This window comes from Sceloporus occidentalis, unplaced genomic scaffold (assembly GCF_023333645.1).
Source record: "Sceloporus occidentalis isolate IW3139 unplaced genomic scaffold, rSceOcc1.0.p SCAF_13, whole genome shotgun sequence".
Taxonomy (NCBI): Eukaryota; Metazoa; Chordata; class Lepidosauria; order Squamata; family Phrynosomatidae; genus Sceloporus; species Sceloporus occidentalis.
In genome coordinates this window covers 19663426-19686575 of record NW_028316993.1, presented here as the reverse complement: position 1 = coordinate 19686575, position 23150 = coordinate 19663426, and the positions used below count along the sequence as shown (strand labels likewise).

The 23150-nt window shown below is 46.6% G+C and overlaps 1 protein-coding gene across 4 annotated transcripts in view; it reads left to right on the top strand.

Moving 5' to 3' along the window:
- The first annotated feature begins 1465 nt into the window (after nucleotides 1-1465).
- Nucleotides 1466-23150, top strand: part of AHDC1 (AT-hook DNA binding motif containing 1) — a 253172-nt gene continuing 231487 nt past the window's right edge. For 2 of the 4 annotated variants that reach the window (XR_016271918.1, XM_089479531.1), the window contains exon 1: nucleotides 1557-2203. Coding sequence is in view for 1 of the 4 variants with exons in the window: in XM_089479531.1 (XP_089335657.1) it covers nucleotides 2020-2203 (184 nt within the window). In the remaining 3 variants the exon portion in view is untranslated. Of the gene's footprint in view, nucleotides 1521-1556; nucleotides 2204-23150 lie in introns of those variants that run through there. The other 2 variants (XR_016271917.1, XR_016271919.1) reach the window with 2 other exon arrangements.

The following is a 23150-nucleotide window of genomic DNA, read 5'->3' as shown; positions in this document are numbered from 1 at the left end:
CAAGTCACACTCTCTCAGCTTCAGAAGACGGCAAAGCCAAACCTCTCATAAAAATCTTGCCGAACCCACTTCAGGGCAGGGAAGTGGGAAACGAAGGTAGAAAACCAATGTAGCCTGAGACCCTCTGGGAAACTGATTCCCCTACACAACACACTCATCCCTCAGAGTGTATTGGAGTCTCCTTCCTTAGAGGTCTTGAAGCAGAGGCTGGATGGCCATTTGTCGGGGATGCTTTGAATTAGATTTCCTGCATGGCAGGGAGTTGGACTGGATGGCCCTTGTGGTCTCTTCCAACTCTGTTATTCTATGATTCTAAGTTGTTTCTGACTTATGGTGACCATAAAATGATCCTACCACAGAGTTTTCTTGACAAGATTTGGCCAGAAGAGGTCTGCCTTTCCTGAGGCTGAGAGTGCCGTACACAGATTTGAACCCTGGTCTCCAGAGCCATAGTCCAGCACTGAAATCCCTAAAAGAAACCCCCAAAGGCTCCAGTCCCTGTCTGCAGCAAACTGTTCAAATGTGCAGAGCATGGCACTTCCACTTCCCCTCAGTAGAGGGCACTGGCAACACATCAACGGGAACTGCCTTCTTAATCCACCGTATTTTTTGTTTTTGTTGTAGTTTTCTGTCCAAAAATTCTCTCTGAGCAATTCAAGGATGCCCAGCAAAGTGTGCTTAGGGTACCTGAACCGCTCATAGCACCTTGACCATTAGGGGGAAGTCCCCCCAGTGCGCACATGAAGGGTCCCCACAACCCTTGGTTATAAGCGTCCCCCACTGGAGGAGCATGAAGGGGTCCCCAAATCCCCCTCATAGCGCCTCATCCATTAGCCACACTGGGAACAAGAAGGCCCCCCAAATACCCCCTCATAGAGCCTTGGCCATAAATCGTCCCTGGGGGGGCACACATGAAGGGACCCCACTACACCCCCACAGCCCCCTCCTAGCACCTTGACCATTAGCTTCCCCAACAGTGCATGCACAAAGAGTTCCCCCCAAAGTCCCCTCATAAAGCCTTGGCAATTGCCTCCCCTGTGGGGGCGCATGAAGGGGCCCCACTACACTCCCCAAATCCTCCCATAAAGCCTTGACCATTATCGTCCCTTGTGGGGGGGGGCTAGGACGCCCCCCCCCACAGCCCCCTTCACAGCGCCTTGGCCATTAGCCTCCCTCAGGGCCCCCTTCCTAAAGTCTGGCCAATGAGCGTCGCCTGGGCCACCGCCTCCCTCAGGAAGACCCCCTCCCCCCTCCCTCCCTAAAGGCTGGCCTAAACCAAATCCCCAAAAGAAGGGGGTGGCTGGCTGGGAAGGAAGAACCCCCCCAAAACCCAACCCTTCCAAACCCACAACCATCCTCTCTTCCTCCATCTCATTCCACCTCCCCCCCCCGTCCCTTTAAAGTAGTCTCTCCCCACCCACCTCCCCTCTTTCACCCCTTTCCCAAAGACTACATCCCCCAAGATGCTTTGCGGGACTCTCCCTGGGGTTTCCGGATGCTGCTGCTGACAAGCGGAGAAGGTAAGCAGCAGAGAGAGAGAGCGCTTCGGAGAAGGAGGCAGCGGTAGCAGCTCCGGAGCCTTGTCCTCTCCCTTTCCCCCTTCTCTGCCAGCGAAGCGAGAGAGAAGGCGGCGGCTGGGAAGAGGAGGAGGAGGAGGAGGAGGCTAAAACAACCCAAGGGTTTGCCTTTTTTCCCTTCCCTTCTCTTCCTTTCTTTTCCCACCCAGCAGAAGAGAAAGACTGAGAGAAAGAGAGGGGCGGAGGAAGGAGGAGAAGAAGGAGAAGAAGGGAGTGGGAGCGAATTGGAGCTCAGCTTCTCCCCGGTTTGCTTTTATTTCCCCCCTTTACCAACACCAGGACCACCCCTCTTCCTTTTGTGTTTGAGGAAGGAAGGAAGGAAGGAAGGAAGGAAGAAAGGGTGAAGGGAGGAGGAGAAAGACGAGAAGAAGCAGGAGTCATGTCCAGGGGAGCTGCGCGGGGATAATGTGATCGGCCCGAAGAAGGCGAGGCGACGAGGAAGATGCTGTCGCTGAAGGTTGGCAGTGGCGCCGAAGGGCCCCCGGAGGCAGCCTCGCTTCTGGACGAGAAAAGTCTCCCCCGAAAGGCAGCTGCTGCCTCCGCCTCCTCCTCCGCTGCCTCCTCCCTTTCCTCCGCCGCCGAAGGGACCGGGGCTCCGCACCACAAGCAGCCGCCGCCGCCGGCGGGTGAGTAACTCCGGCCATTTGCCCTCCTTCCCCCTCTTCTTCACTCTCCTTCTCCTCGTCTTCTTTCTCACCCTCCCTCCTCCCTCCTTCCTTCCTTCTTTTCTTCTCTTACTCACCCTGCTTCCTCTTCCTTAGCCTCCTTCCTTCTTTTCCTCTCCCTCCCCTTCCTCCCTCCTCCTTCCTTCCTTCCTCCTCTTCCTCACCCTCCTTCCTCTTCCACTCTCCTTCTCCAAACTCTTGCCAAAATATTTGATCTCCTTCTTTGTTTGTTTGCTTTTAAATGACTTGGGCTTATTTTGAATGATTTCGGCTTCTCTTCCTCCCCGGGTCCTGGGCGGTTGCAGATGTTCCTTCCCCCGCCCTGGTGGAATAACAACACCCAGCATCCACAGCCCCGGGATGGGTCCGAGGCAGATGCCTGAGATCCCATGTTGCTTGCTGTATCCACACTGGAGAAATAACCTGGTTTGGCATCGCTTTAATTCTATTTCTGGCTCAAGGCTATGGAATTCTGGGAGTTGGGGTTTGTGGTGGGGCCCGCTGTGGGCCCCACAACATACTCCAACTCCCAGAATTCCATAGCCTTGAGCCAGAAATAGAATTAAAGCGATGCCAAACCGGGTTATTTCTCCAGTGTTGATGCAGCCCCAGGTTCCTTTTCCACTTGGTATAATAAGACCCAGCATCCACAACCCTGGGAGACCTTGATGGGGTCCAACCCAGATGCCCCACAGATATCTCCCCCTGGAGATCTTTTTCCACCTCCAACCAACCTTTCTAGAGAGAGAGGAACAACCCCCCCCCCTCCTAAAAAAAACTCCAAACCCAGCCCCAAGCAGGAGCCCATGGGTTTGGAAAAGAGGGCTGGGGGGGGGGGGGAGCCAGAAGAAAGCAAGGAAGGGCTCTTCGCAAAAAAACCCAGGGACCCTTGCAGCAACTCCTGAGCAATCCCTCTGAAGCAGCCTTTTGTCTCAAAAACCTTGGCAATTGGAGCAAAGCAGTTGGAGAAAAAAGGTGGCATTTCTTTAGTTTTCTTGCCCTCCCTCCTTCTCAGTCTTTCTCTTTCTCTCAAGTGACACCTCTCCAGTCACCCCCCTCCAATGCCTTTGCAATGTGCAGATCATCAGCCATCTCTCTCTCCTCTCCCCCCGCCTTTCCTCCCAAATCCTCTCTTTTTAAATTACTCCTCAAATCGCTTTAGGTGTAAACATTAATCTGGCTTCTTCGCACATGCAGCTATAGCAGGGTGCGATGGGAGACAGCAGGGCTCCAGGAGGGTGTCTCTCCATTTGCAAAGCCTCAGAGTAAGAGGATCTGTGTTTACGACAATTGGGGGGGGGGGGGGGAAGAAGAGGAGAATTGAGTAAAGGCTGTGGGGAGGAGATGCTTTTAAAGGGGAAGGAGTTGGGGGTGGAGGAGTGAAAGCTTTCTCTCTCACACACACTCTCCCCCCCCCTTCGCTCAAGCAAACAATCCTTTATTATTCCAGCATGTGGGGCTGGCAGGGAGGCGCAACTGGGATCGGAAGCCCCCTGCAGATCCTCGCTGGGAAAGGGGCAAAGTTGCTGTCCTCTCTTCTAGAGTTTCCTCTCTTTTTCTTCCTCTTTGCCCTCATTGGGACTCTGCTTTACAAGGAAGGAGCCATGGAAGGTGGGAGGGGTAAGGGAGGGAACAAAAAAAGGTGAAGGGGTTAGGGAGAAGAACTGGCGGCTTGGAGAGGGAGAGAGTGGCACCTGTGAAACAGGTCTCCAAAGGTGTCTTATGTGTGTGTCTGTGAGGAGGAGGAGGAGGAGGAGGTCGCTGGGACGCCCCAAAGGGACCTGTGGCGCCGCAAAGGAAAAAAGAACCAAGATGTGATTCTGTCAAAGAAGGTCACATGTGGGGGTTCGCTCGTATCCCCCATCTTCAAGGAAAGTGTCACTTCCCCAGCAAATTTGCCCTCTGTCCACTCAAGGGCCGGTGGCGTTCAGCTGGCCTTCAGCCAATGAAAGGTGGCACCAAAGTTCTTCCTCATTTCCCTTTGCAGTGAATGGGTCTGAACTGGGGGCTTGAGGAGAAGAAGAAAAGGCAGCAACAAAGCTTGCACATATTTACTCGGAAGTCAGTTCCATTGTGGGGCCTCGCTTCCAGGAGGGCATATGTAGAATTGCAGCTACATAGTTATGCCTTATGTTGGGTTGCTTTTCGTCTGCACAGGTCACCAAAGAGGGTGAGGTCTGTTTATTACCTTTTTCTTCCCACCTTTCCTTGGAGGAGTTCAGGGCAGCTTTTATGTGGCGGGGCCATGGATAGATTTTCTGTTGCAGGAAATAAGCCCTGAAGTGTATATATATATATATATATACACACACACACACACACACACATATATATATACACATATACAGTCACCCCTCCTTTTTCGCAGGGAATCTGTTCTGGATCCCCTCGCGAAAATGGAGTTTCGCTTATATTCAAGCCCCATTGGCTTGAATATAGGCATGGGTGCGTGCCACAGGTGCATGCCCCATTCATCCCCCACCCATTCATCCCTTGTGCATAAGTGAGCGATGCGAGTCTGAAGGCCATGAGAACAGAGGGAGGATTGTGTGTGTGTGTGTGTACACACACACACACACACACACACTTCCTCTTTGAATTCCATTATCTTTTATTTTTAAATGGCATTTAGCACTTGCAGCGTAATCCTAGGCTTGTTTACCTAGACATTTATTTCCAGGATTGCCACCTTCTTTGCTGTCATCTTGATGATGGTAATCGGTCCCTATTCCTGATCCTCAAAGAGACCCAAGGAGATAACTCATCTCAGCTCCATCCTTTGGGTTTTCCACCGCCTACCTTTAAATAGTCTTTCTTGTCTTGAAGAGTAAGTGAAATCAAAACACTCTGGGCCATGCAGGAATAAATTACAGTAACAATTTGGCTGATGAGGTGCACTGGGTGATACTTGCATTAAGCCTTTGAGGTTTGAGTTGTCAAGGTCTGTTGACATTGTTTTGCATGGAGAAAGTTTCACTAACAAGGGAGAGCAGCGTCTGGCAGTTGCTTTCTTGCTAACTTGGCTAAGACTTGCCTTTCCCCAGGGCTGGGCTCAGTGGGTTGCAAACAAGGCATGTCTCTCTCTTTCCTGAATAGAGGAAGGCCAAACGCTGGATTCTTCAGTTCCTTTGCAAGGGAGTAAAACCAATTCGGAATAACTTGGTATGAAATTGATATCGATAATGGAGTTGCTTTTAATGAGCTCCTTGATGTATCCTTTTGGCTTATGCCAAGGGATATCTCACTGGGGAGGATCCCTTGTTCAGTCCTTGGCAGTTCCCATTACAAGGCTTTCAGGTGGTAGAGGTGGAGGAGGGCTTTGCCTGAGACCATGAAGATACAGGGACCACTATGGTAGACAACTCTGGGCTAGATGGATCAATGGTCAGAATCAGAAGCAGCTCAGTCTGTTCACTCATCTGTGGGGAAGGAGAGGTTGTATGTGTGCTGTGAACTTAAATTCAGCTTGGTTGAGTCTATGAGCCAAAACGTCCTTCATGTTCCCTGTGTGTGGTGTATGTCCATCTACTTGGTTTGTCTTTGTGCTGGATTTGGCCAGAGAAGGGGTTAAATCCAGCTCTTGCTTGTTTAGAATAAATTGCCCTCCTTTTACTTTTCATCAACTGTTGTCCCTGAGGAACTGAAGGGTGGGCCTCTTAGGAGGTGGTACCTAGGGATGCAGATTGCAGGGAAGGCTTGAAAAACAGATCCACTGTTATCAAATGGAATTAGTGTGCTACGGTTTGTGCAGGGGAGTGTACTGAGGCTGCAGTGTGGTGAGAGCTGGAGTCTAGCAGAGATGAGTAGGTGGAAGCATGTACTGTAGAAGGTTATGGGCAGTGGTGGGGGGAGGAGGATCTGGCTTCTTGCCCTGGCTGCCTCAGAGGGAGGCTTCGGGGACCTGGGGGCGGTCTATTTCTGCTGAGATCCTGAGGAAAGATCTGGGAGAGTGGTAAGCATCTATAAATAGTGTGTGTCAGCCGAGTGGAAACGGAGCCTCTGAAACACTTAAGAGACCAGTGCCTTGATAAACAGGGCTGTGTTGTCAGGAAGGCTGTCCTTGTAATGAGACCTGGGACTGAGGAACTGGAGGGGGGAGCTGAAGAAGGGGGGCAGAGAGGAACTGCTTTCTCTTCTTTGGGGGGTAAGCACAATTCTCCCTTGTGTGCTGATGTGTCTAGGTCAGGTTGCCCTGCTTCATGCTCCAGCAGAAGTGTTGTGGGTGTCAGTGTGTTGGGGAGGGGGCAATGCCAAGTGACTTGGGGATCTTAATATAAAACACCTCTGGCCTGTCTTCCAGCTGGTGATGAGTAAGCCCACTGGGCATCAGGCCTTCCTGTGCAACTTTCAGTTGCCATTCTAAAACAGGAGGCCCTGGACTTGTGGGAGGGTTCAGTGTGGTCACCTGTTGTTCAGTCAAATGAAATGTAGGTTCCATAGCATTAAGTCTGTGAACTACTCTGTGGTTCTGGCAGCATAGATAGGCTTGTATCTACTATTAAAATTAAAATCAAAATGTGGTGACATTTTAAATGATCGTGGTCAATAATGACTCCTGAGATCAGGGTTCAGTTCCCAGTTCGGACATGAAACCCACCGAGTGACTTTGGGCATGTCACACACTCTCAGCCTCAGAAGAAGGCAGTGGCAAAGCTCCTTGAACAAATCTTGCCACGAAAGCCCCACAATAGGTTTGCCTTAGGTCAGAAACGACCTGAAGGCCACAGTGGTACCCAAGGCAGCTCCCAGAAAGAGTAACTAAAACAACAATACAATAATTTTTTTTAAAACCCAGTTAAAATCACCACAGAAAACAATATAAAATTATTTAAAAGGTATACAAAGTTAAAAAAAAAGATGAAACATCCCAATGAAAAGCTTCCCTGGTTATATGTTAAAAGCCCACTTAAACAAAAAAGACTTTGCCTTCTGGCAAAAGGAAAGCAGGGAGGGACCCTGTCTAGTATTCTGTGTGTGTGTGTGTGTGGGGGGGAGTTCCAGAGGGTGGGAACAGCCACTGAGAAGTTTTATCCTTCCTTGATTTATCCATGGGTCATATCAAACTCCATAGTTGCGCCCCAAAACCTGTACAGTCACCCCTAGGAATTCATGGGGGATTCGTTCCAGCCCATTGACAAGGCTCTCTCCTATGTCCTCACCAAGGTTCGTATGGGGAGATACAGCCTTTCAGATAGTTTGGACCTAAGAGTCATAGACCAGTGCTTTCAACTGTGCCCAGAAATGAACAGGAAGCTAGTGATGTTTTTTTAACAAGAGAGTTATATGTTCCCTATAAATGGCCCACCCTCCTGGCTGCAGCATTTTGGATTCACTAAAAATTCTGAACAGTTCCCAAAGGTGGCCCCGTGTAGTGTGTTACAGTAGTCCAAATGTGATGTAATTAAGGCATGTGTCACCATAGCCTGATCTGATAGCTCAAGAACAGGCACAGCAGGTACACTAGTTTTAACTATGCAAATACACCTAGGGCCACTGCCAAGTTATGGGCATCCAGGCTCAGAGTTGCGTGCTTGAGAATACCCAAGTTACGGGCCTGAGATTTCAGATTTATGAAAGCTTATGCTACAACTCCTTTTGCTCAGTTTGTTTCAAAGGTGGAAAAAGATTACTTTGCATGCTGATATTTTGGACTAATGTGGCAGTGTCTCTGAATTCTCTTCCCATCCAGCACAAGCAAATACTTGTTTCCTGATTTGTATTACGACTGACCAGGAGCACCTGTCTTGTCTGAATTAAATTTTCATTTGTTTGTCCTCAGGTAGTCCATTACTGACGGCAGACATTGGTTCAGTACTGAGTCAGCTTCCTTGGAATCAGATGGGTAGGAGAGGTAGAGTTGGGTGTCATCAGCATATTGGTGACACCACACTCCAAAACTCTGGATGACCTCTCCCAAGGGGTATCATGTATTGCTGGCCAGAAGATTTTAATATTTTTCAGTTTTATGGAAAGCTCATGTCTCTAGAAGTAAGGGTGAATGAGGATTTTGTTTAAATGGAAATACACCTGGCAGTGGCCTGAACATATTACCTTTGAGCCAAGTGAAAACCTGAACCAACAATTCAGTTGAACTTGAACCAACAAATACTGGCTGCTCTCTCATACTTCCTCTGCCTAGTTCCAGCAAATCTCAAAACATCTGAACAATAGGTACATGGATACATGGAAACAACTTTTAAGCATGGTCTAGAACTTACTAGGGTTACAGCCTGAACTTGACGCTTTCTGATTTTTTCAGTGCAGCAAGTGGTACCTTCCCATGCCCATGTTTTGGCTCTTTGTGTGCACGTGGGCACACTCTTTCTCTGGATCTGTACTGAAAATGTTCACATATATAACAAATTAGATTGGTGATGGATGATTAAGATTATTCTGAAGTTCCTCATGTTTATATTAAAAAATAGCACTGATGGATGAGGTAGGCCTGCACAGCTTGTGACCTACTAAACTGGATGTACTTTGCCAACAATTCATGGCATCCTGCCAGGGCTCCATATCCTTCTCCCATCTTACCTGGAACTGAAAACACAATATGGAGGGGATATTGAACACCTGGCAGGTCAAAAGTACATGATAAGTTTACTGTGTCTGACCTGGTGTGTTACAAGTTGTATAGGCTCAGGGTCAATGTTTCTAAGAGTGATTGTTAACACCAAGTAAAATCTCAGAGCATTTTATACAGTTTTTGCACATTCCTAGAGTTTCAGATTCAGTGGCTTTTCTTTTTTTGGCCCGATGCAGGAAAGACATGTTTTGTTGGACATTTGGGTTAAATTTCAGTTGCTTTGGATAACCTGCATTCACAGAGTTGCACATTTCTTATCAAGCAGTTGGTCAGTAGCTGAAAAGCAGCCAGGACAGGTAAAGGTGTACTCTTGAAATTTTGTTTGCAGTTTTCTTGGACGCCTAAATCAAATTAACCTACAGTTGGCCCTCCACATTTGCGGCTTTGACTTTTGCAGATTTGATTATTTGCGGTTTTGATTAATATGTTCTCGCTAGGAATCTTTAGGTCCTCCAGTGCAATTCTGCCATAGGTTGACCTATGAATTGCACTGGAGGACCTGGAGACTTCTAGAGAGGTGTTCGCTTAGGTAAAAAGAAAAGCGTTTTTTTATTTGAGGTTTTTCCACATTCACGGGGGTCCTTCACTCCTATCTGCAGTGGAGGGACCACTGTACTTCATTCTAAGCTCATTACTGTTGTGCATTTTTTTTTCTCTTTGAAGTAATGTGGCAGAGTTTTGGAATGTCATATAGACCTTTGAGAGGTAGTATATGCTTGGTCTTATTTATCTCCCCCATTCATAAAAAAAATCTGCCTTTCCCAAGGGCTTTGATGAGTTTGCCTGAAAAGGCATTATTTTGTTGGTCAGCATATTTCTTGTCATGCAAGACAACTGGACTAGAGTTTTGTAGTCATCAGTATGTTAGTGTTCTGTTATGAGCTCCATTTCTTGTGACCATAAAATTGTGACCATGATTCATATTTCATGCTGGAAATATGTAGTCAGAGTATTGAAGTATTAAGTTCTTGAACTTGTATCCTATTCATAACTAGTGGATACAGTATTCTGGCGTGTTAGGCTTGTTTATGCTGTTATACCTGTGTGTGTTGGCACTTTGCATAGATACATGACATTATGTTAGAAAAATCCCACTACCTGCATATGGCCGCACTTCTATGTTTTTGTGATCACATTTAATCTACTTGAGCAATTCATGTGGACTGTATGCTACAAATGCAGCAATCCTATATCTGCTCACTTGGGAGTAAGTCCCACTCTAGTGAGTGAGATCACTACAACCTAAGACCCTTCTGTGCCTAACTATTTGTTTTCAGAGGGACAGCCCATTTCCAGAATCACACACAATAACCCATCCTTTTCTACAACAAGTGTCATGATACTTGAACACATTTTAATACTTTGTGCTCTCCACTATAACATCGCTTTATAAATAGGCTTAATATAGTTTTTGTTTACAATAAAAGTAGTTTTTGCATGCTGGTATTTCTTTTTTTTAAATTCATGGGAAATTAGGCTTCTAGATGTTCCATGAATCTTTGGGATCTGCTCCTTTTTATTAGAGGCATTTTTTCCTCAGTCTCTCTTTCTAAAAATAATCCATTTGGAGTCAGCTGTGATGCTTCTGGGTTTGAGGTTTCCTAATCTACTGTAGAAAAGACTGTATAAGTTTCTAGTGGCTACAGAAATCAGAAAGGTGAAGGCTTGATGGGAAGAAAGCAGAGCTTGAGTCTTGTGGAGTTATTTTGGGCCAGAAATGATTACCTTCTGGAAAATGTATGAAAGATGTACCTCTTTCAGACACTTGCTGTCTTGGGATGCAGGATTCAGATTACTCATACTCATGTGCTTATGTTTTTCTTTCTTTCCTTTGTCTTAACCTTGGGGAAGTTGCATCTATGCAGCCTTTCATGCAGTGGAATTACTGAAACTGTTGCATTTGAACTTGGTTAAGGCTAGGAAGATTTTAGATGGAAAGCCAGCATGGTGTAGTAGTTTGAGCATTGGACTACGATGCTGGAGATCATGGTACAATTCCCTGCTTGTTTATGGAAATGCACTGGGTAACCTGGGGTGGATCATACACTCTCAGCCTGAGAAAACTCCATGATACATTCGGCTTAGAGTTGGCATAAGTCAGAAATGCCTGTCAGAGTTCTGTAAGTTCTTTAGCATCGTTTTTCTTTGCTTCATCCTTTGCATCCTTTGTTACGTGCACCTAAGTTTTATCCTTGTTTTATCCATGGGTCATATCAAACTCCATAGTTTCCCCCCAAAACCTGTACAGTCGCCCCTAGGAATTCATGGGGGATTTGTTCCGCCCCCCCCCCCTTGCAGGTTCCAACACTCATGCATATTCAAGCCCCATAGGCTTGAATGGGACATGTGCATGTGAGGCGTGCACCTATGGGGCGCGCCCCAATGGGGTTAATGGTTGTCGCCCCTCTGTGGATTTTCAAATCCACGGATTTCAAGTCCGTGGACTTGAAGGGCTGACTGTACTTGATTTATACATGAAGTAGACTTATAGTTGAGTATATATGGTAAGTGTTCTAGAGAGGTATGTGCTTCCTGTGATTGATCCCCTGCAATACATGGGACTCATATTGGATCTTCCATAATCAGTCTGATTTATTGCATACTTGACAGTCACTGTGGAAGTAAATCGGTGGTGGTGGGGGCAGCTGCAATAGGCCCATTAATAGACCAGCTATAAAAATGCTAGTCTGAATACATCCAAATTCTTTGAGGTGATATAATCACATTTTCGTAGTTCCTGCTTGTTGAATATGCTTTAATAATCCTGAGTGCACAAATGCAATCCTTGGATAAAAGTTTTGTAGTAAAAGGCTTCTGTCTCATTATTGTTAAGAGTGCGTCTTCAAAATGTTCAAATAGGTTGACGTTATTTTGGAAATCTAATAAGGCAAATGTGGTGTTGCCACAGCCATTAATAACTGAACAGATGTATCCCTGAGATTCTGTAGAGCATTGGTCTTCAGTTGGTGAGTTGGGACTCACTTGTAGGCTATAGCCTGAGCTAGTGGGAGCACAGGAGCACCTACTATCACCATGAAGGTGTATACAGGTATACACTATATTAGATGTATGGTGAGAATATCAAGAGGTGGGTCTCCAAGTCCATTTTGAGGTGAAGATGGATCCTGGGTCTGGAAAGGTTGAAGGCTACTCTTCTGGATCTTCCTGGCAGAATTCCTGTCTTCAGCTTGGAACAGGATTTTTAGCTGAGATGTGCTGAAGGGGACAACACAATATGGAAAAGTTACTTTTTTGGACTATAGCTGCACAGCTTCTTAGCCCTTTGTGTGTGGAGAGTTTTTGCTTTTGCAGTGCACCATTAGTCACTGTGCTTGAATATGAGGCAGTATTATCATCTACTATGTGATGGATCGGAGAGGTGGCTTAAAAATAGTGAATTCATCAATATGGTCTGTATGCATTGCATTCAGATTATTTGCAATACTAGGTCGATGCGTGGAGTGGACGGAGCAAGCTCCTATTCCATCACATTCAGATTATTTGAAAGACAGTATCTTCCTATATGAGCCTGTCCTAGTTTTAAGCTTGTGGAGAGGTCTTTCTCTTTGTCCTATTGCTGTCACAGACATGTTTGATGAGGATGCAGGAGACAATCGTTTGGTGGTTGTACCCAAGTTTTGGACCTTTTGGATTCAAATTTCTCCCTTCTTGCTGTTTTTATGCAAAGACCTTTTTATTTGGTTAGGACTTGGTTTTTAACTTGTTGCAGCTGACTGAGCTTTTAATATGTGTGTGTGTATTTTGTTACATTTTAAATGTGTTTTTAAAACTGTTTTTAACTTAAAGTGTTTTAAACAGAATTATTTTTTTTAACTTGTTGGTTTTCTTCTATTTTATTTTGAATTGTGGTAAGACATCTTGAATCTTGTGTTAAAAGAGATTTGGGACATAAATAAAATTAACTACAATTGATCAAGGTTAAATAGTGAATTTGGGACTGAGATCTGAACAAGTATTTGGGGTAATGGTTATACTATCAGTAGGGAACTCCATTCTTTTTTTCCCTCGCCCCGTGAAAGTTTGATACAACATGCTGGCGAGACATGTATAATGTATTTTATGCTTTGATTCTGACCCAATGAAGGTATTGCTGCTTGTGGATTTTGTATTTTGTTGTATTTTGCTGCATGGCCAACAGGGCTACCCCTGAATATACAGTAGGCCCTCGGTATCCACTGATGTTTATTTCCAGAGTCTCTTGTGGATACCAACATCCATGGATGTTTAAGTCCTATTGTATATAATAGCATAGTGAAATGGCCTCCCTTATGTAAAATAGCAAAAATCAATGTTCGCTTTTTGAAATTTATATATATTTTTGAATATTTTCAAGCCACGCATAGTTGAATCCATGGATAAATAGTCCATGGATATGGAGGGCCAACTGTATTTCATGCTGCTGAGAGTTTCTGTAGCATCAGCCTTGTTGCTGACATTGATCTGCTGGAAAAGATGGTGAACATGGAGGTATTGGGTAGTCAGAATGGCAACCATGTCTGCTTTCACAGGGAAGGGCAACATGCAGCTGTCTTTTGCAAACCCAGGTGGATAGTGCGGTACACATGCTATTGAGTAGGCTCTGTCAGAGATCGTATCAGTGGGAAGCGGCACTGAGATTCCTCAAAGGAAAGACTGAGAGACATTCTGCTAGCAATTCCCAAATGGGACTCAACCGTTGAAATGTGGGAGCTGGTGTTTGGTTACACTGATGATCATGTTGGGAAGGACTGGAGTGGATCAACAGGTGAGGGGAAAAAAACATGTTAAAATTCAGCTGGGAGTTTGCTTAGCAGAAAGAAAAAAGGAAAATCAAAACCAACCATCCAAAAACATCACTTCTCCTATCAACTGTTTAGGGAAACAAATGAGTAGCACAGATATGTTGGCTGCAAGATTTAAGTGTAGTCTACAGGAAAATGAGAGGCTAGAATGGACTCTACTGGGTCAAGCTGCAGGTAGAGAAGCCATCCTTGACTTTTATCCCATGGTTAAAATTCCCAGCAAGTTTACTCAGAAAGAAGCGGATTCAGACCCAGCCCACTTCCTGCTCTACTGGTTTATTAACCTGGAGGGATTTTCAGAAATGTGATCCTGCATGCACAGCCTCAAGTGGTGCAATCCATTCTGTTACCTCCAGGCTCTTCCATATTATTTAGTTCTGTGTGTGGACCAGGCTTTAATCTAATGCAGAGTGCAGTCCAGAGTGTTCAAAGATGGACGACTCTCTTGTGTCAGTTCCAGCAGAGATGTAATAAGAGCCCTCCTTGTGAAGTCACTGGGAAAAACAGACCCTTGCAAATCTCTCTTGAGTTTTGTTGAAGGAACTTGGAATAAAATTTACTTCATATTTTCTCCAGACTGCCCTAACAAATAAAGGTGCAGGGCAGAAAGTAAAGTAGTAGAATCTTGTTTAGAAGGAACCATGAGGCCCATCTAATCCAACCCCCAGCCGTGCAGAAATATACAAAGAAAGTACTCCTGAAAGAGAAGTCAAAGCAAGCTTAAAGAGTAAAATGTGTGTACTGTGAATTTCACCATGCGTTAAGATCGCCTTTGAGAGTCAAGATGCTCTACTACAGGGGTAGGCAACCTTTTTGAGCCGGGGGCCGGGTTGCTGTCCCTCAGACAACTGGGGGGGGGGGGGGGCGAAGCTGGGGGGTGGAGCTTCCACCCTCCCAGGGCGGAGCCGCACATGGGGGTGGAGCTTCCACCCTCTGGGGTGGAGCCACGTGCCAGGGCAGAGCTTCCACTATCTGGGGCAGAGCCACATGTCAGGGGCGGAGTTTCCACCCCCCGGGGGCGGAGGCGCATAATAATAACAATATTTGCAAAAAGCTACTTGGCAATGCCATAACACAGGAAAAATGCATGCACACCGTCTCAACCCAGAAAAGAGCAAGCAAGTCCATGTGGGGGGATTTTGCAAAGAGAATACCAAAGGACAAACATAATGATAGCAGTATTTGCAAGCATGGAAGCTACTAGGCAAGGCCACAAAACAGCAAAAAATGCATGCCACTGTCTCAACCCAGAAAAGAGCAAGCAAGTCCATGTGGGGGGATTTTGCAAAGAGAATACCAAAGAATAACAACAATAATAGCAATATTTGCAACATGGAAGCGACTAGGCAAGGCCACAAAACAGCAAAAAATGCATGCCACTGTCTCAAACCACAAAGGCACAGGTAGTATAACCCCCCTCCCCCAATGACCAAACCTCTCACCTGGCTCAGTGGCTGTGTCTCTCTCTCTCTCTCCTCCCTCCCTCTCTCTCCCTTCCTCCCTTCCTCTCACTCCCACCCTCTCTCTCTCTCTCTCTCTCCTCCCCTCCCTCCCTCTCTCTCCTCTCCCTCCCACCCTTTCTCTCTCTCTCCTCCTCCTCTCCCTCCCTTCCCCTCCCTCCCTCCCTCTCTCTCCTCCCCTCCCTCCCTCTCTGCTTCCGCCTCCTTCCTCCCCGCTCCTCCATTTATAGGAGGGAGGAGGGAGGGTGGAGCCAGGAGGGAGGTGGGCGGAGCCAGGAGGGAGGCCCGCTGTGGCCGCCGGAGCGCCGTTTCAGGGCTCCGGCTGCCGCAGCGGTCCTTCCAAAGGCCCGGTGCGGCTCCTGGAGCCCCGTTTCAGGGCTCCGGCTGCTGCAGCGGTCCTTCCAAAGGCCCGGTGCGGCTCCTGGAGCCCCGTTTCAGGGCTCCGGCTGCCGCAGTGGGCCTTCCAAAGGCCTGGTGCGGCTCCTGGAGCCCCGTTTCAGGGCTCCAGCTGCCGCAGCGGGCCTTCCAGAAGCCCGGTGCGGCTCCTGGAGCCCCGTTTCAGTGCTCCGGAGGCCGCAGCGGGCCTCCTAATGGGTGCCACCATTTTGTCCTTCAAAATGGCGGCGAAGTCTCAAAGGTCGCGCAAGACTTCGCCGCCATTTTGAAGGACAAAATGGCGGCTGGAGTGGCCAAAATCGGCGGCGATTTCGGTGGCAGGAGGGACCGGGGGCTGGCGGAAAGGCGCCTGTGGGCCGGATGCGGCCTGCGGGCTGGAGGTTGCCGACCCCTGCTCTACTATGTTGAAATCCAGGTATATATTTACTCCTCCCAGATTATCTACTATTTAGCTTGCCTTCACATTTCCAATTTTTATCAAACACAGAAAACATGTTATATTAGTTTGTGATATGTGTATGCAGTATTTCACTTTAGTGCCATTGTTTATTAGGAAGGGAAGAATTGGTACTACTGTGTTTTCCAGTAGATAAGAGCTCCACATCCTGTAGTTTGGGTTATGCTCTGCCCACTCACTCCAATAGGCAGGAAGTAAAGAGATAGACCTTCTGGTGACCCCACCTGGGTGGAGCTAACCCTAGAATGCCAGTCTTGTCCTGCCTATCACTCCAGTAGGATGTGTTTGCTGTTGCTCTGCAACTTCTTCACTACAGCCACTCCAGTCCTTTTTTCCCTTCGTTTTTTCTTGCTGCCTTGGAAGCATGAAGAAAGACTTAATATGGCAAGGGCTCCCAGGATTAGAGAAAGGTTTTGGCTTTGCCAATGACTCTCCCTCTCCTCCAAAGCTGCCCCCTTTCATGGTGGGAGTACAGGAGATTTCTGCAAGCAGCTTTGCAGCACATGGGAGCCGTGGGAACATGTCTCTGTTTCTCCACATCACCTCTGCCCAGCCTGTTTAGGGCCAGGGATCAGTGAGGAAACTGGCCAAGAAGGTATGGAAACTTCCCTTCTCATCATCTCTGCCCAGTCTGTTTAGGGCCAGGGTTCAGAGGACAGGCCAGCCAAAAGCCATGGCAAAGAGTTTATCTGTATCACCTCTGCCCAGCCTGAAACAGGGCCAAGATCAGAGAGTCAAGCCAGCCAGAAGACACAGGATCAGGTGTGAGTACCAGGAGCCCTCTCTCTGCAGCCAGCAATGAACCTTTGCCAGATCTAATGCCCTCTCTCAGGGCAGGCATTGCCAGGAGGCCTCTGCCATTGCCACTGCAGCCTCTATGCCTAGCATAAGGTTTGGGACTCTGCCAGGAGGGAAGATGGGGGGATAATCTCTTCGTCTCCCCCTTCCTTCCCATCTCTGGCCCCAATGGCACCCAGCACCCCAACAGTTTTGGGAGATCCCATTGCAGCCAGAAAAACACATGGTAGTGTTGCCAGGGCTCCTGCACATTCCATTTTGATTCTTATAATGAGATGGTGTGAAAGGAGGAAAATGACTCCTCCTCTGGCAGTTGACATCTTGGCTGCATGACTTTAAAAGAAGCTATACAGGGCCCAGCAGGGGCTGACGCTTCCAACTCTAAAATGGTCTTTTTTGGCTGCCACAGAGCATCCCACAAAAAGCAAAAATGGCTTCATGTCCTTCCCAGAGGGAGCATGGCCTCTGCCACCCACTTCTAAACAGAGGCTGGAGGGCCATCTGTTAGATATGCTTTGATTGAGAGTTCCTGCATGGCAGAATGGGGTTGGACTGGATGGCCCTTGGGGTCTCTTCCAACTCTGTGATTGTCTGAGCGAGCACATGGATACAAATCCTCCTGCATTCCCTACTGAAAAAAAAAAAAAGGGGGGGGGTGGACACTTGTGGGAAGGATGGGGAGAGAGTTCCTTACACCCCCAATTGTGTTTGGTTGCCCCAAACTGTGGAGCTCTTGAGGAGAGCAGTTGGGGCCCTTGGCCTCTCCTTTTCATCAGAGTTGATCCTTTCTCAGGATCCAGACATATCTCAGGTAAATGGGGAGCCATGTCCCACAGCAGCCCCCTCTGTCCTTCCCAGCTACCTATGCAAGTGGGAAGGAAGTTGAGGACTAAGCCAACTTCTGTAATGCAGCCAGGTTACTATAAAGCCTGTCTGAGATTTAAAGGGCTAAGCTTCTAAACCCCAGCTTGAAGTTGGGGCTGTCTCAAACATAAATAAAACAAAATGCCCTGTGAATATCAGGGCTACACTACAGGCCATATGCAGCTATCTACCCATGGTTACAAATGGTCTTCAGTCACTGCTAACTTAAGAGCAGTTTCCTCACTGCCTGGAAGAAGCTTCTGCCCAGGCAGTCTCCCTTGATAGGGCAAATAAAGGAGGGGAGAGCCCCCACAGCAACAGGGCTGGGGGCTCAGATTTACAAGAGATACTGCTTAACTTTTCTGGTGTTCATTTTATTACTGTTAGTCCATGAGTTTGGAGCCTGCACAATATTTCTTACTCCTCAGGGTTGCCCTGTTTCTACCCCCCCCCCATTTTTAACAGGGCAGAGGAGATACCTGGAAACTAATTCAGTGGGGGGGGGGTATCCATAAAGCCACATGATGACTTTTCTCCCCTCCTCACAGGCCTCCATCCCTGCCTCCATTAGGGCCAGAGCCTCTTTGCCTTAGCTGGGACAGCCTAAGACGCAAGATGAGCACATGGTTCTAACCACCCTTGTGCAAACTAGTGTCAGCCTTAGCACTTCTCAATAAGAGCAAAGGGCTTTAACAATACAGATTTGTTTAAAGTCTAATGATCAGGGGGACTCAAGAAAGGAGAAAAATACTTCCCTTCTCTGGTGGATCTGTAATCACCATTGAAGATCTTTTTTAAAAAATCATCTCATATGGGGTGATAGTGATTAATGTGACCAACCAAGCTCCACACAGAGAACCTCAGTCAGCTCAGGAGAGCTGGCTCCCCTCTCCTTCCCTTCTTTCATAGGAGAGATGTCTGTTAAAGGGAAGAAACTAAAAAATACAGTTTCTTCTATGAGATGGTTTTCACTAATACAGGGGGTTAAGAAAAATTCTTAATCAGAAACAGACAAACAGCATCCTCTCTATGGAGGGGAGGGGGAGAAACCCCCTTCCTCCATGAGTGCTTTAAAACAATATAATCAGGTTTTTCTGCTAAGGGGTTGCTTCAGATCCCATACAGACATCCTGTAGAGCCCTGAGAGATCTGCCACAAATAACAACACAATTACCTCTTACCTTGTCTAGATAGTTACTTTTTAAATAAGAATGCCTGCTTGCCATTCAACTGGTCCCTGCCTTGGTAGACTTATTGTCTCAAGGTCTATCAATGCATATGATGAATTGGGCTCAAGGCCATGAAGGTTCATGCTGCCAATCTTTTTCTTTTAGTGGTCTCAGGATGCTACAAGATTCCTTTGTATACTGTTGGGCATGCTTTGATTGTGATTTCCTGCATGGCAGGGGTTGGCTCGTGTGGTCTCTTCCAACTCTATGATTCTATTTAATATACCATACAGCTCCATATAGGGACTTACACCAGCCATCTATTTGCCCACAGCTTGTGTGTGTGTGTGTGTATAAACATCAAACTGTGATTTTACTATTTTATATAAGAGACTCCATTTTACTATGCCATTATATTTTATGTGACTTGAGCTTCCATGGATTTGGTATCCATGCAAAGTCCTGAAACCAACTCCAGTTCATATCGAGGGCCCTCTGTACTATTCAAAATTTAGGATTGTTTTCCTTTGACAGATCTTTTTTGTGGAGAAAATTCTCTCTTCGAAATTAGATACCAGAGGGTTATCCTTGCCAAGCCTCTATTATTGTTTCATGACTCCTTAATCAGCAGTTCATTCAGCTGGGAGACCCCTTAGCCTTCCTATAGGTTGATGATAGTCTGCTACATGGAGTTGGGTGATTTTTTAAGCCTCTAGACAAGTTCATCTCAGATGAAATCAGACTTAATTCTGACAACAGGCCCTGTTAACACAGAGTACATCCATGCTTCTGCATGGACTCACCAGTGTCTGCGAGATAAGGGTTAATCCAGTGCCTCCCTTGTTTAATCATGGAATTAGTCTTATTTTACACAGGTGCACAGATGTTCCAGTAAAGAACTGTACATTGTTCTGAAATATTAGTTGGTGGTCAGACATTAGCATTCCTCTTTCAGAGTGGTAAGTCTTCATTGCTACAAGTTAAATCACCTTAATATCACCTTCATTGCTACATCCAGTTGACAAGGTGATCAGTGAAAGGGTGGAAGCTGGCATAGGTCCAGATTGGATCAGGTTCCATTCTGATTGATCACATCATACACCATAATCCATATTTTAGACAAGTTAAAACCCTGGAGGTTTAACTGGCAATCCTTCTTCTCTGCATTGGGATCACTAGCTTCTGTTTTCCCTAGACTGCCTAGTAAAGGAGAAATAGGATTGGGCCGTGAAACAAAGGGCTCCCATGCCTGACATTCCTGCCAGCCTCTGGGTGAGCCCGGTTCCTCTCTATCTCTCTATACCAATGCTAGTTGAAGTGACAGTCCCTTGGCCCGATCTGCTACTCCTGTTAAACTCCCATAAAACAATATAAACAACTGCTGTTTCCTCAGGCCAGTTAGCCTGGGAAACACTGTTCTATAACACATTAGTTAGCATGGAGGTCCTTCAGGATTCCCTGATACCCTCGGTCTTCTCTTTATTGAAATTCTTCCAGGAAGACATGGGCAGGAGCCTTAGGCCACCACAGCCATAAACAGACTTCACTTATAACCTCACTGTTGTGACACAGGCAAGGGGCCAGGATAGGATAGCATCCCATCTCCATGGTCAGAGACTCCTCAGGTGACTTGTTGATTGCCTTGCCTACACCATTTCTCTTCTGGGATTTATACATGGTCCTGAGGATGCTGACTGTCTTAGTTCCTAAGGAAGATCTTGCTAAACCATTTGCCTGGTTGGGGCCCCTCCTGATTGCTGCCCCTTTGGCACATCGGGGGTCTGAGCCTGGGGTCCTGCTATCACACTAGCAGCTAAATGTTATTACAACTGACTCCATGGCAATTCAGCCAAACCCAGACCCCACCCTCAGGGTGAGCTCTAACCTCCTCAGAGTTCACAATCATATCCCCCCAGACTTCTACTTTATTCTCCCAGTCATTGGACAGAATATAAAACATACACCATGGTGGAGAACCAGCCACCCATAGAGGAGAAAAGCTTTTGTTCTTCTGACACCCACTTTGTTTCCTTTTAGCCCTATTCTATGAGCAAGAAGGCATCAGCCTCCACACCTAGCAGGTGGATCAGGCCCTACATTACTACCTGCATTGAATCCTTGAGAGGTTACCACCATAAACCAAGTCACTCATGCCAAAGAGTTCATGTGCATGAGCACCTCTAGCCATCATAGGTCCTATAGTAAAGACCATCAGGGTGGCCACATGGCAGCCACCATACACACTTGTTAGACATCACTAGCTTGATAGCTTGACTTGGCTGAGGCTGCTGTTGACAGCAGGGTCATGCAGCGGGTGGTCAAACCTATGTCTCTGAAGGGCCAGCACTGCCCACCCTGTTTAGATCGGCTTTGGTAAATCCCAAACTACAGGATATGGGGGTCTTATCTACTGGGAAAAGGGACATTGGTTCTTACCTGTGATATGTCCATTTCCAGTAGATAAGAGCCCCACATCCTGGCCCACCCTCAGGGGTGCTAGCATAAGGATGGTTCATATCCACATAATGCTTCCCTATGGGGAGCAAGCTAGATTGCTCACTGGCTGTCTCTGTTGCCATCCAATTCTGTATAGTTTGATATACAAATAAATTGTCATGTTTTTTCTGGAGCATTCGGCTGTTTTACGACGGGCATTCTAGGGTTAGCTCCATCCAGGGGGGGGGGTCACCAGAAGGTCTGTCTCTTTACTTCCTACCTATTGGAGTGAGTGGGCAGAGCATAACCCAAACTACAGGATGAGGGGCTCTTATCTACTGGAAACGGACATATCACAGGTAAGAGCCAATGTCCCTAATTCTGGGACTGTACACATGCTATTGGGTAGCATTCCAGTTTTTCTGCAAAAGCTGGCATTTCATTTAAATATTTATAGAAAAATGTGGTTAGGAATTTTTTTACTGGCATTGTCTCCCCATCCCACCGAATGTAGTTTGTCTGATGTATAGAGGGTTGAGAGCGCTGGGTGGGATTTGGTACATTATTATTGAGTTTTGGGATATTATTTGGCTGTTTTGGGTCATCTATGAGTGAAACCCACTGGGTGACCTTGGGCAAGTCGCATGCTCTCAGCCTCAGGGGAAGGTAATGTGTAGTGTTTAATAGCAAAATTAAGGTAAAGTATTATTATGTTTCATACTAAAGGCTCCTGATCACTTCTGATCTTGGCAGCTAAGTGAGGTCAGCTCCAGTTAGTATTTGGATGGGAGATTGCCAACGAATACTAGATGTTGTAGCTTATATTTCAGAAAAAAGGAACTGCCAAAAGCACCTCTGAGGTTGCCTTGCCTAAGATATGCCTATCAAATGCATAAGCTTGCCATAAGTTGATAGCTGACCTGAAAGCACACACATACACACACAATTATGTATATGATGTACAGCCTAGAGATGATGGGGATGGAACTTGCAGCTTTCAATGTACAAAGCATGTTACCTATCATTGAGCTAAGGTTCTTCCTTAAGAAAACATTTTTGTGTGCCTAACCCCCCCCCCCCCCCAACAACCAAGAAGAACCCAAGAAAGAGTAAGTTACCTTATATGAAATCAAACAATTTGTCTGCTTATTCTGACGCTCAGGGCTGGAGGGCTGGAAGGGTAGTGGCTGAAATACCCACAGGTTGGACCTTTGGAGGGCCTGTGCCTGGGCAGTGAGAAAATAAATAATACATTACAAAATAAAGTTCGATTACTTAACAGAGCAGAAAATTGCTATAGTACAGTATTTGTTGCTCAGTTTGCAGGGAGGGGGCTGATTATGTACCTTCCAGAATGAGCTCTCACTAGCACTGCAGCAGCTCTGAAGGGTCTTTCCTGGACCTGCTTTCCTGGTTGTTGTTGTTGTTGTTGTTGTTGTTGTTGTTGTGTGCCTCCAAATCATTTTTGACTTATGGAGACCCTAAGGCTGATCATGGGGATTTCTTAGCAAGTTTCTTCAGAAGAGATTTGCCATTGCCATCCTCTGAGGCTGAGAGAATATGACTTGCCCAAGGTTACCCAGTGGGATTTTATGCTTGAACGGAAGCAAACCCTAATCTCTAGAATCCTACTCCAGTGCTCTAACCACTACACCATGCTGACTCCTGTTAGTTTTCCCTGGAGGTGTCGTGGGTTGAATTTGGGATCTTCTGCATGCAAAGTGTGTACCATCCAGTCAACACTGCAAACAGGGATGCCTAGATGTGTCATGCCAAACTGCTCCCAATTATAATCTTTGGAAGAGAGGCAATTAATTTTATCTTTGTGGTTTTTTTTAAAGTTGGCCTGCTTTTAACTCACTGCAGTTTTTGCTGTCCTCAACGGCATGCTGGCTTGTGTTTTTCCAGTTTGCATGTTTCCTCTTTTGTGCCATTGTGCT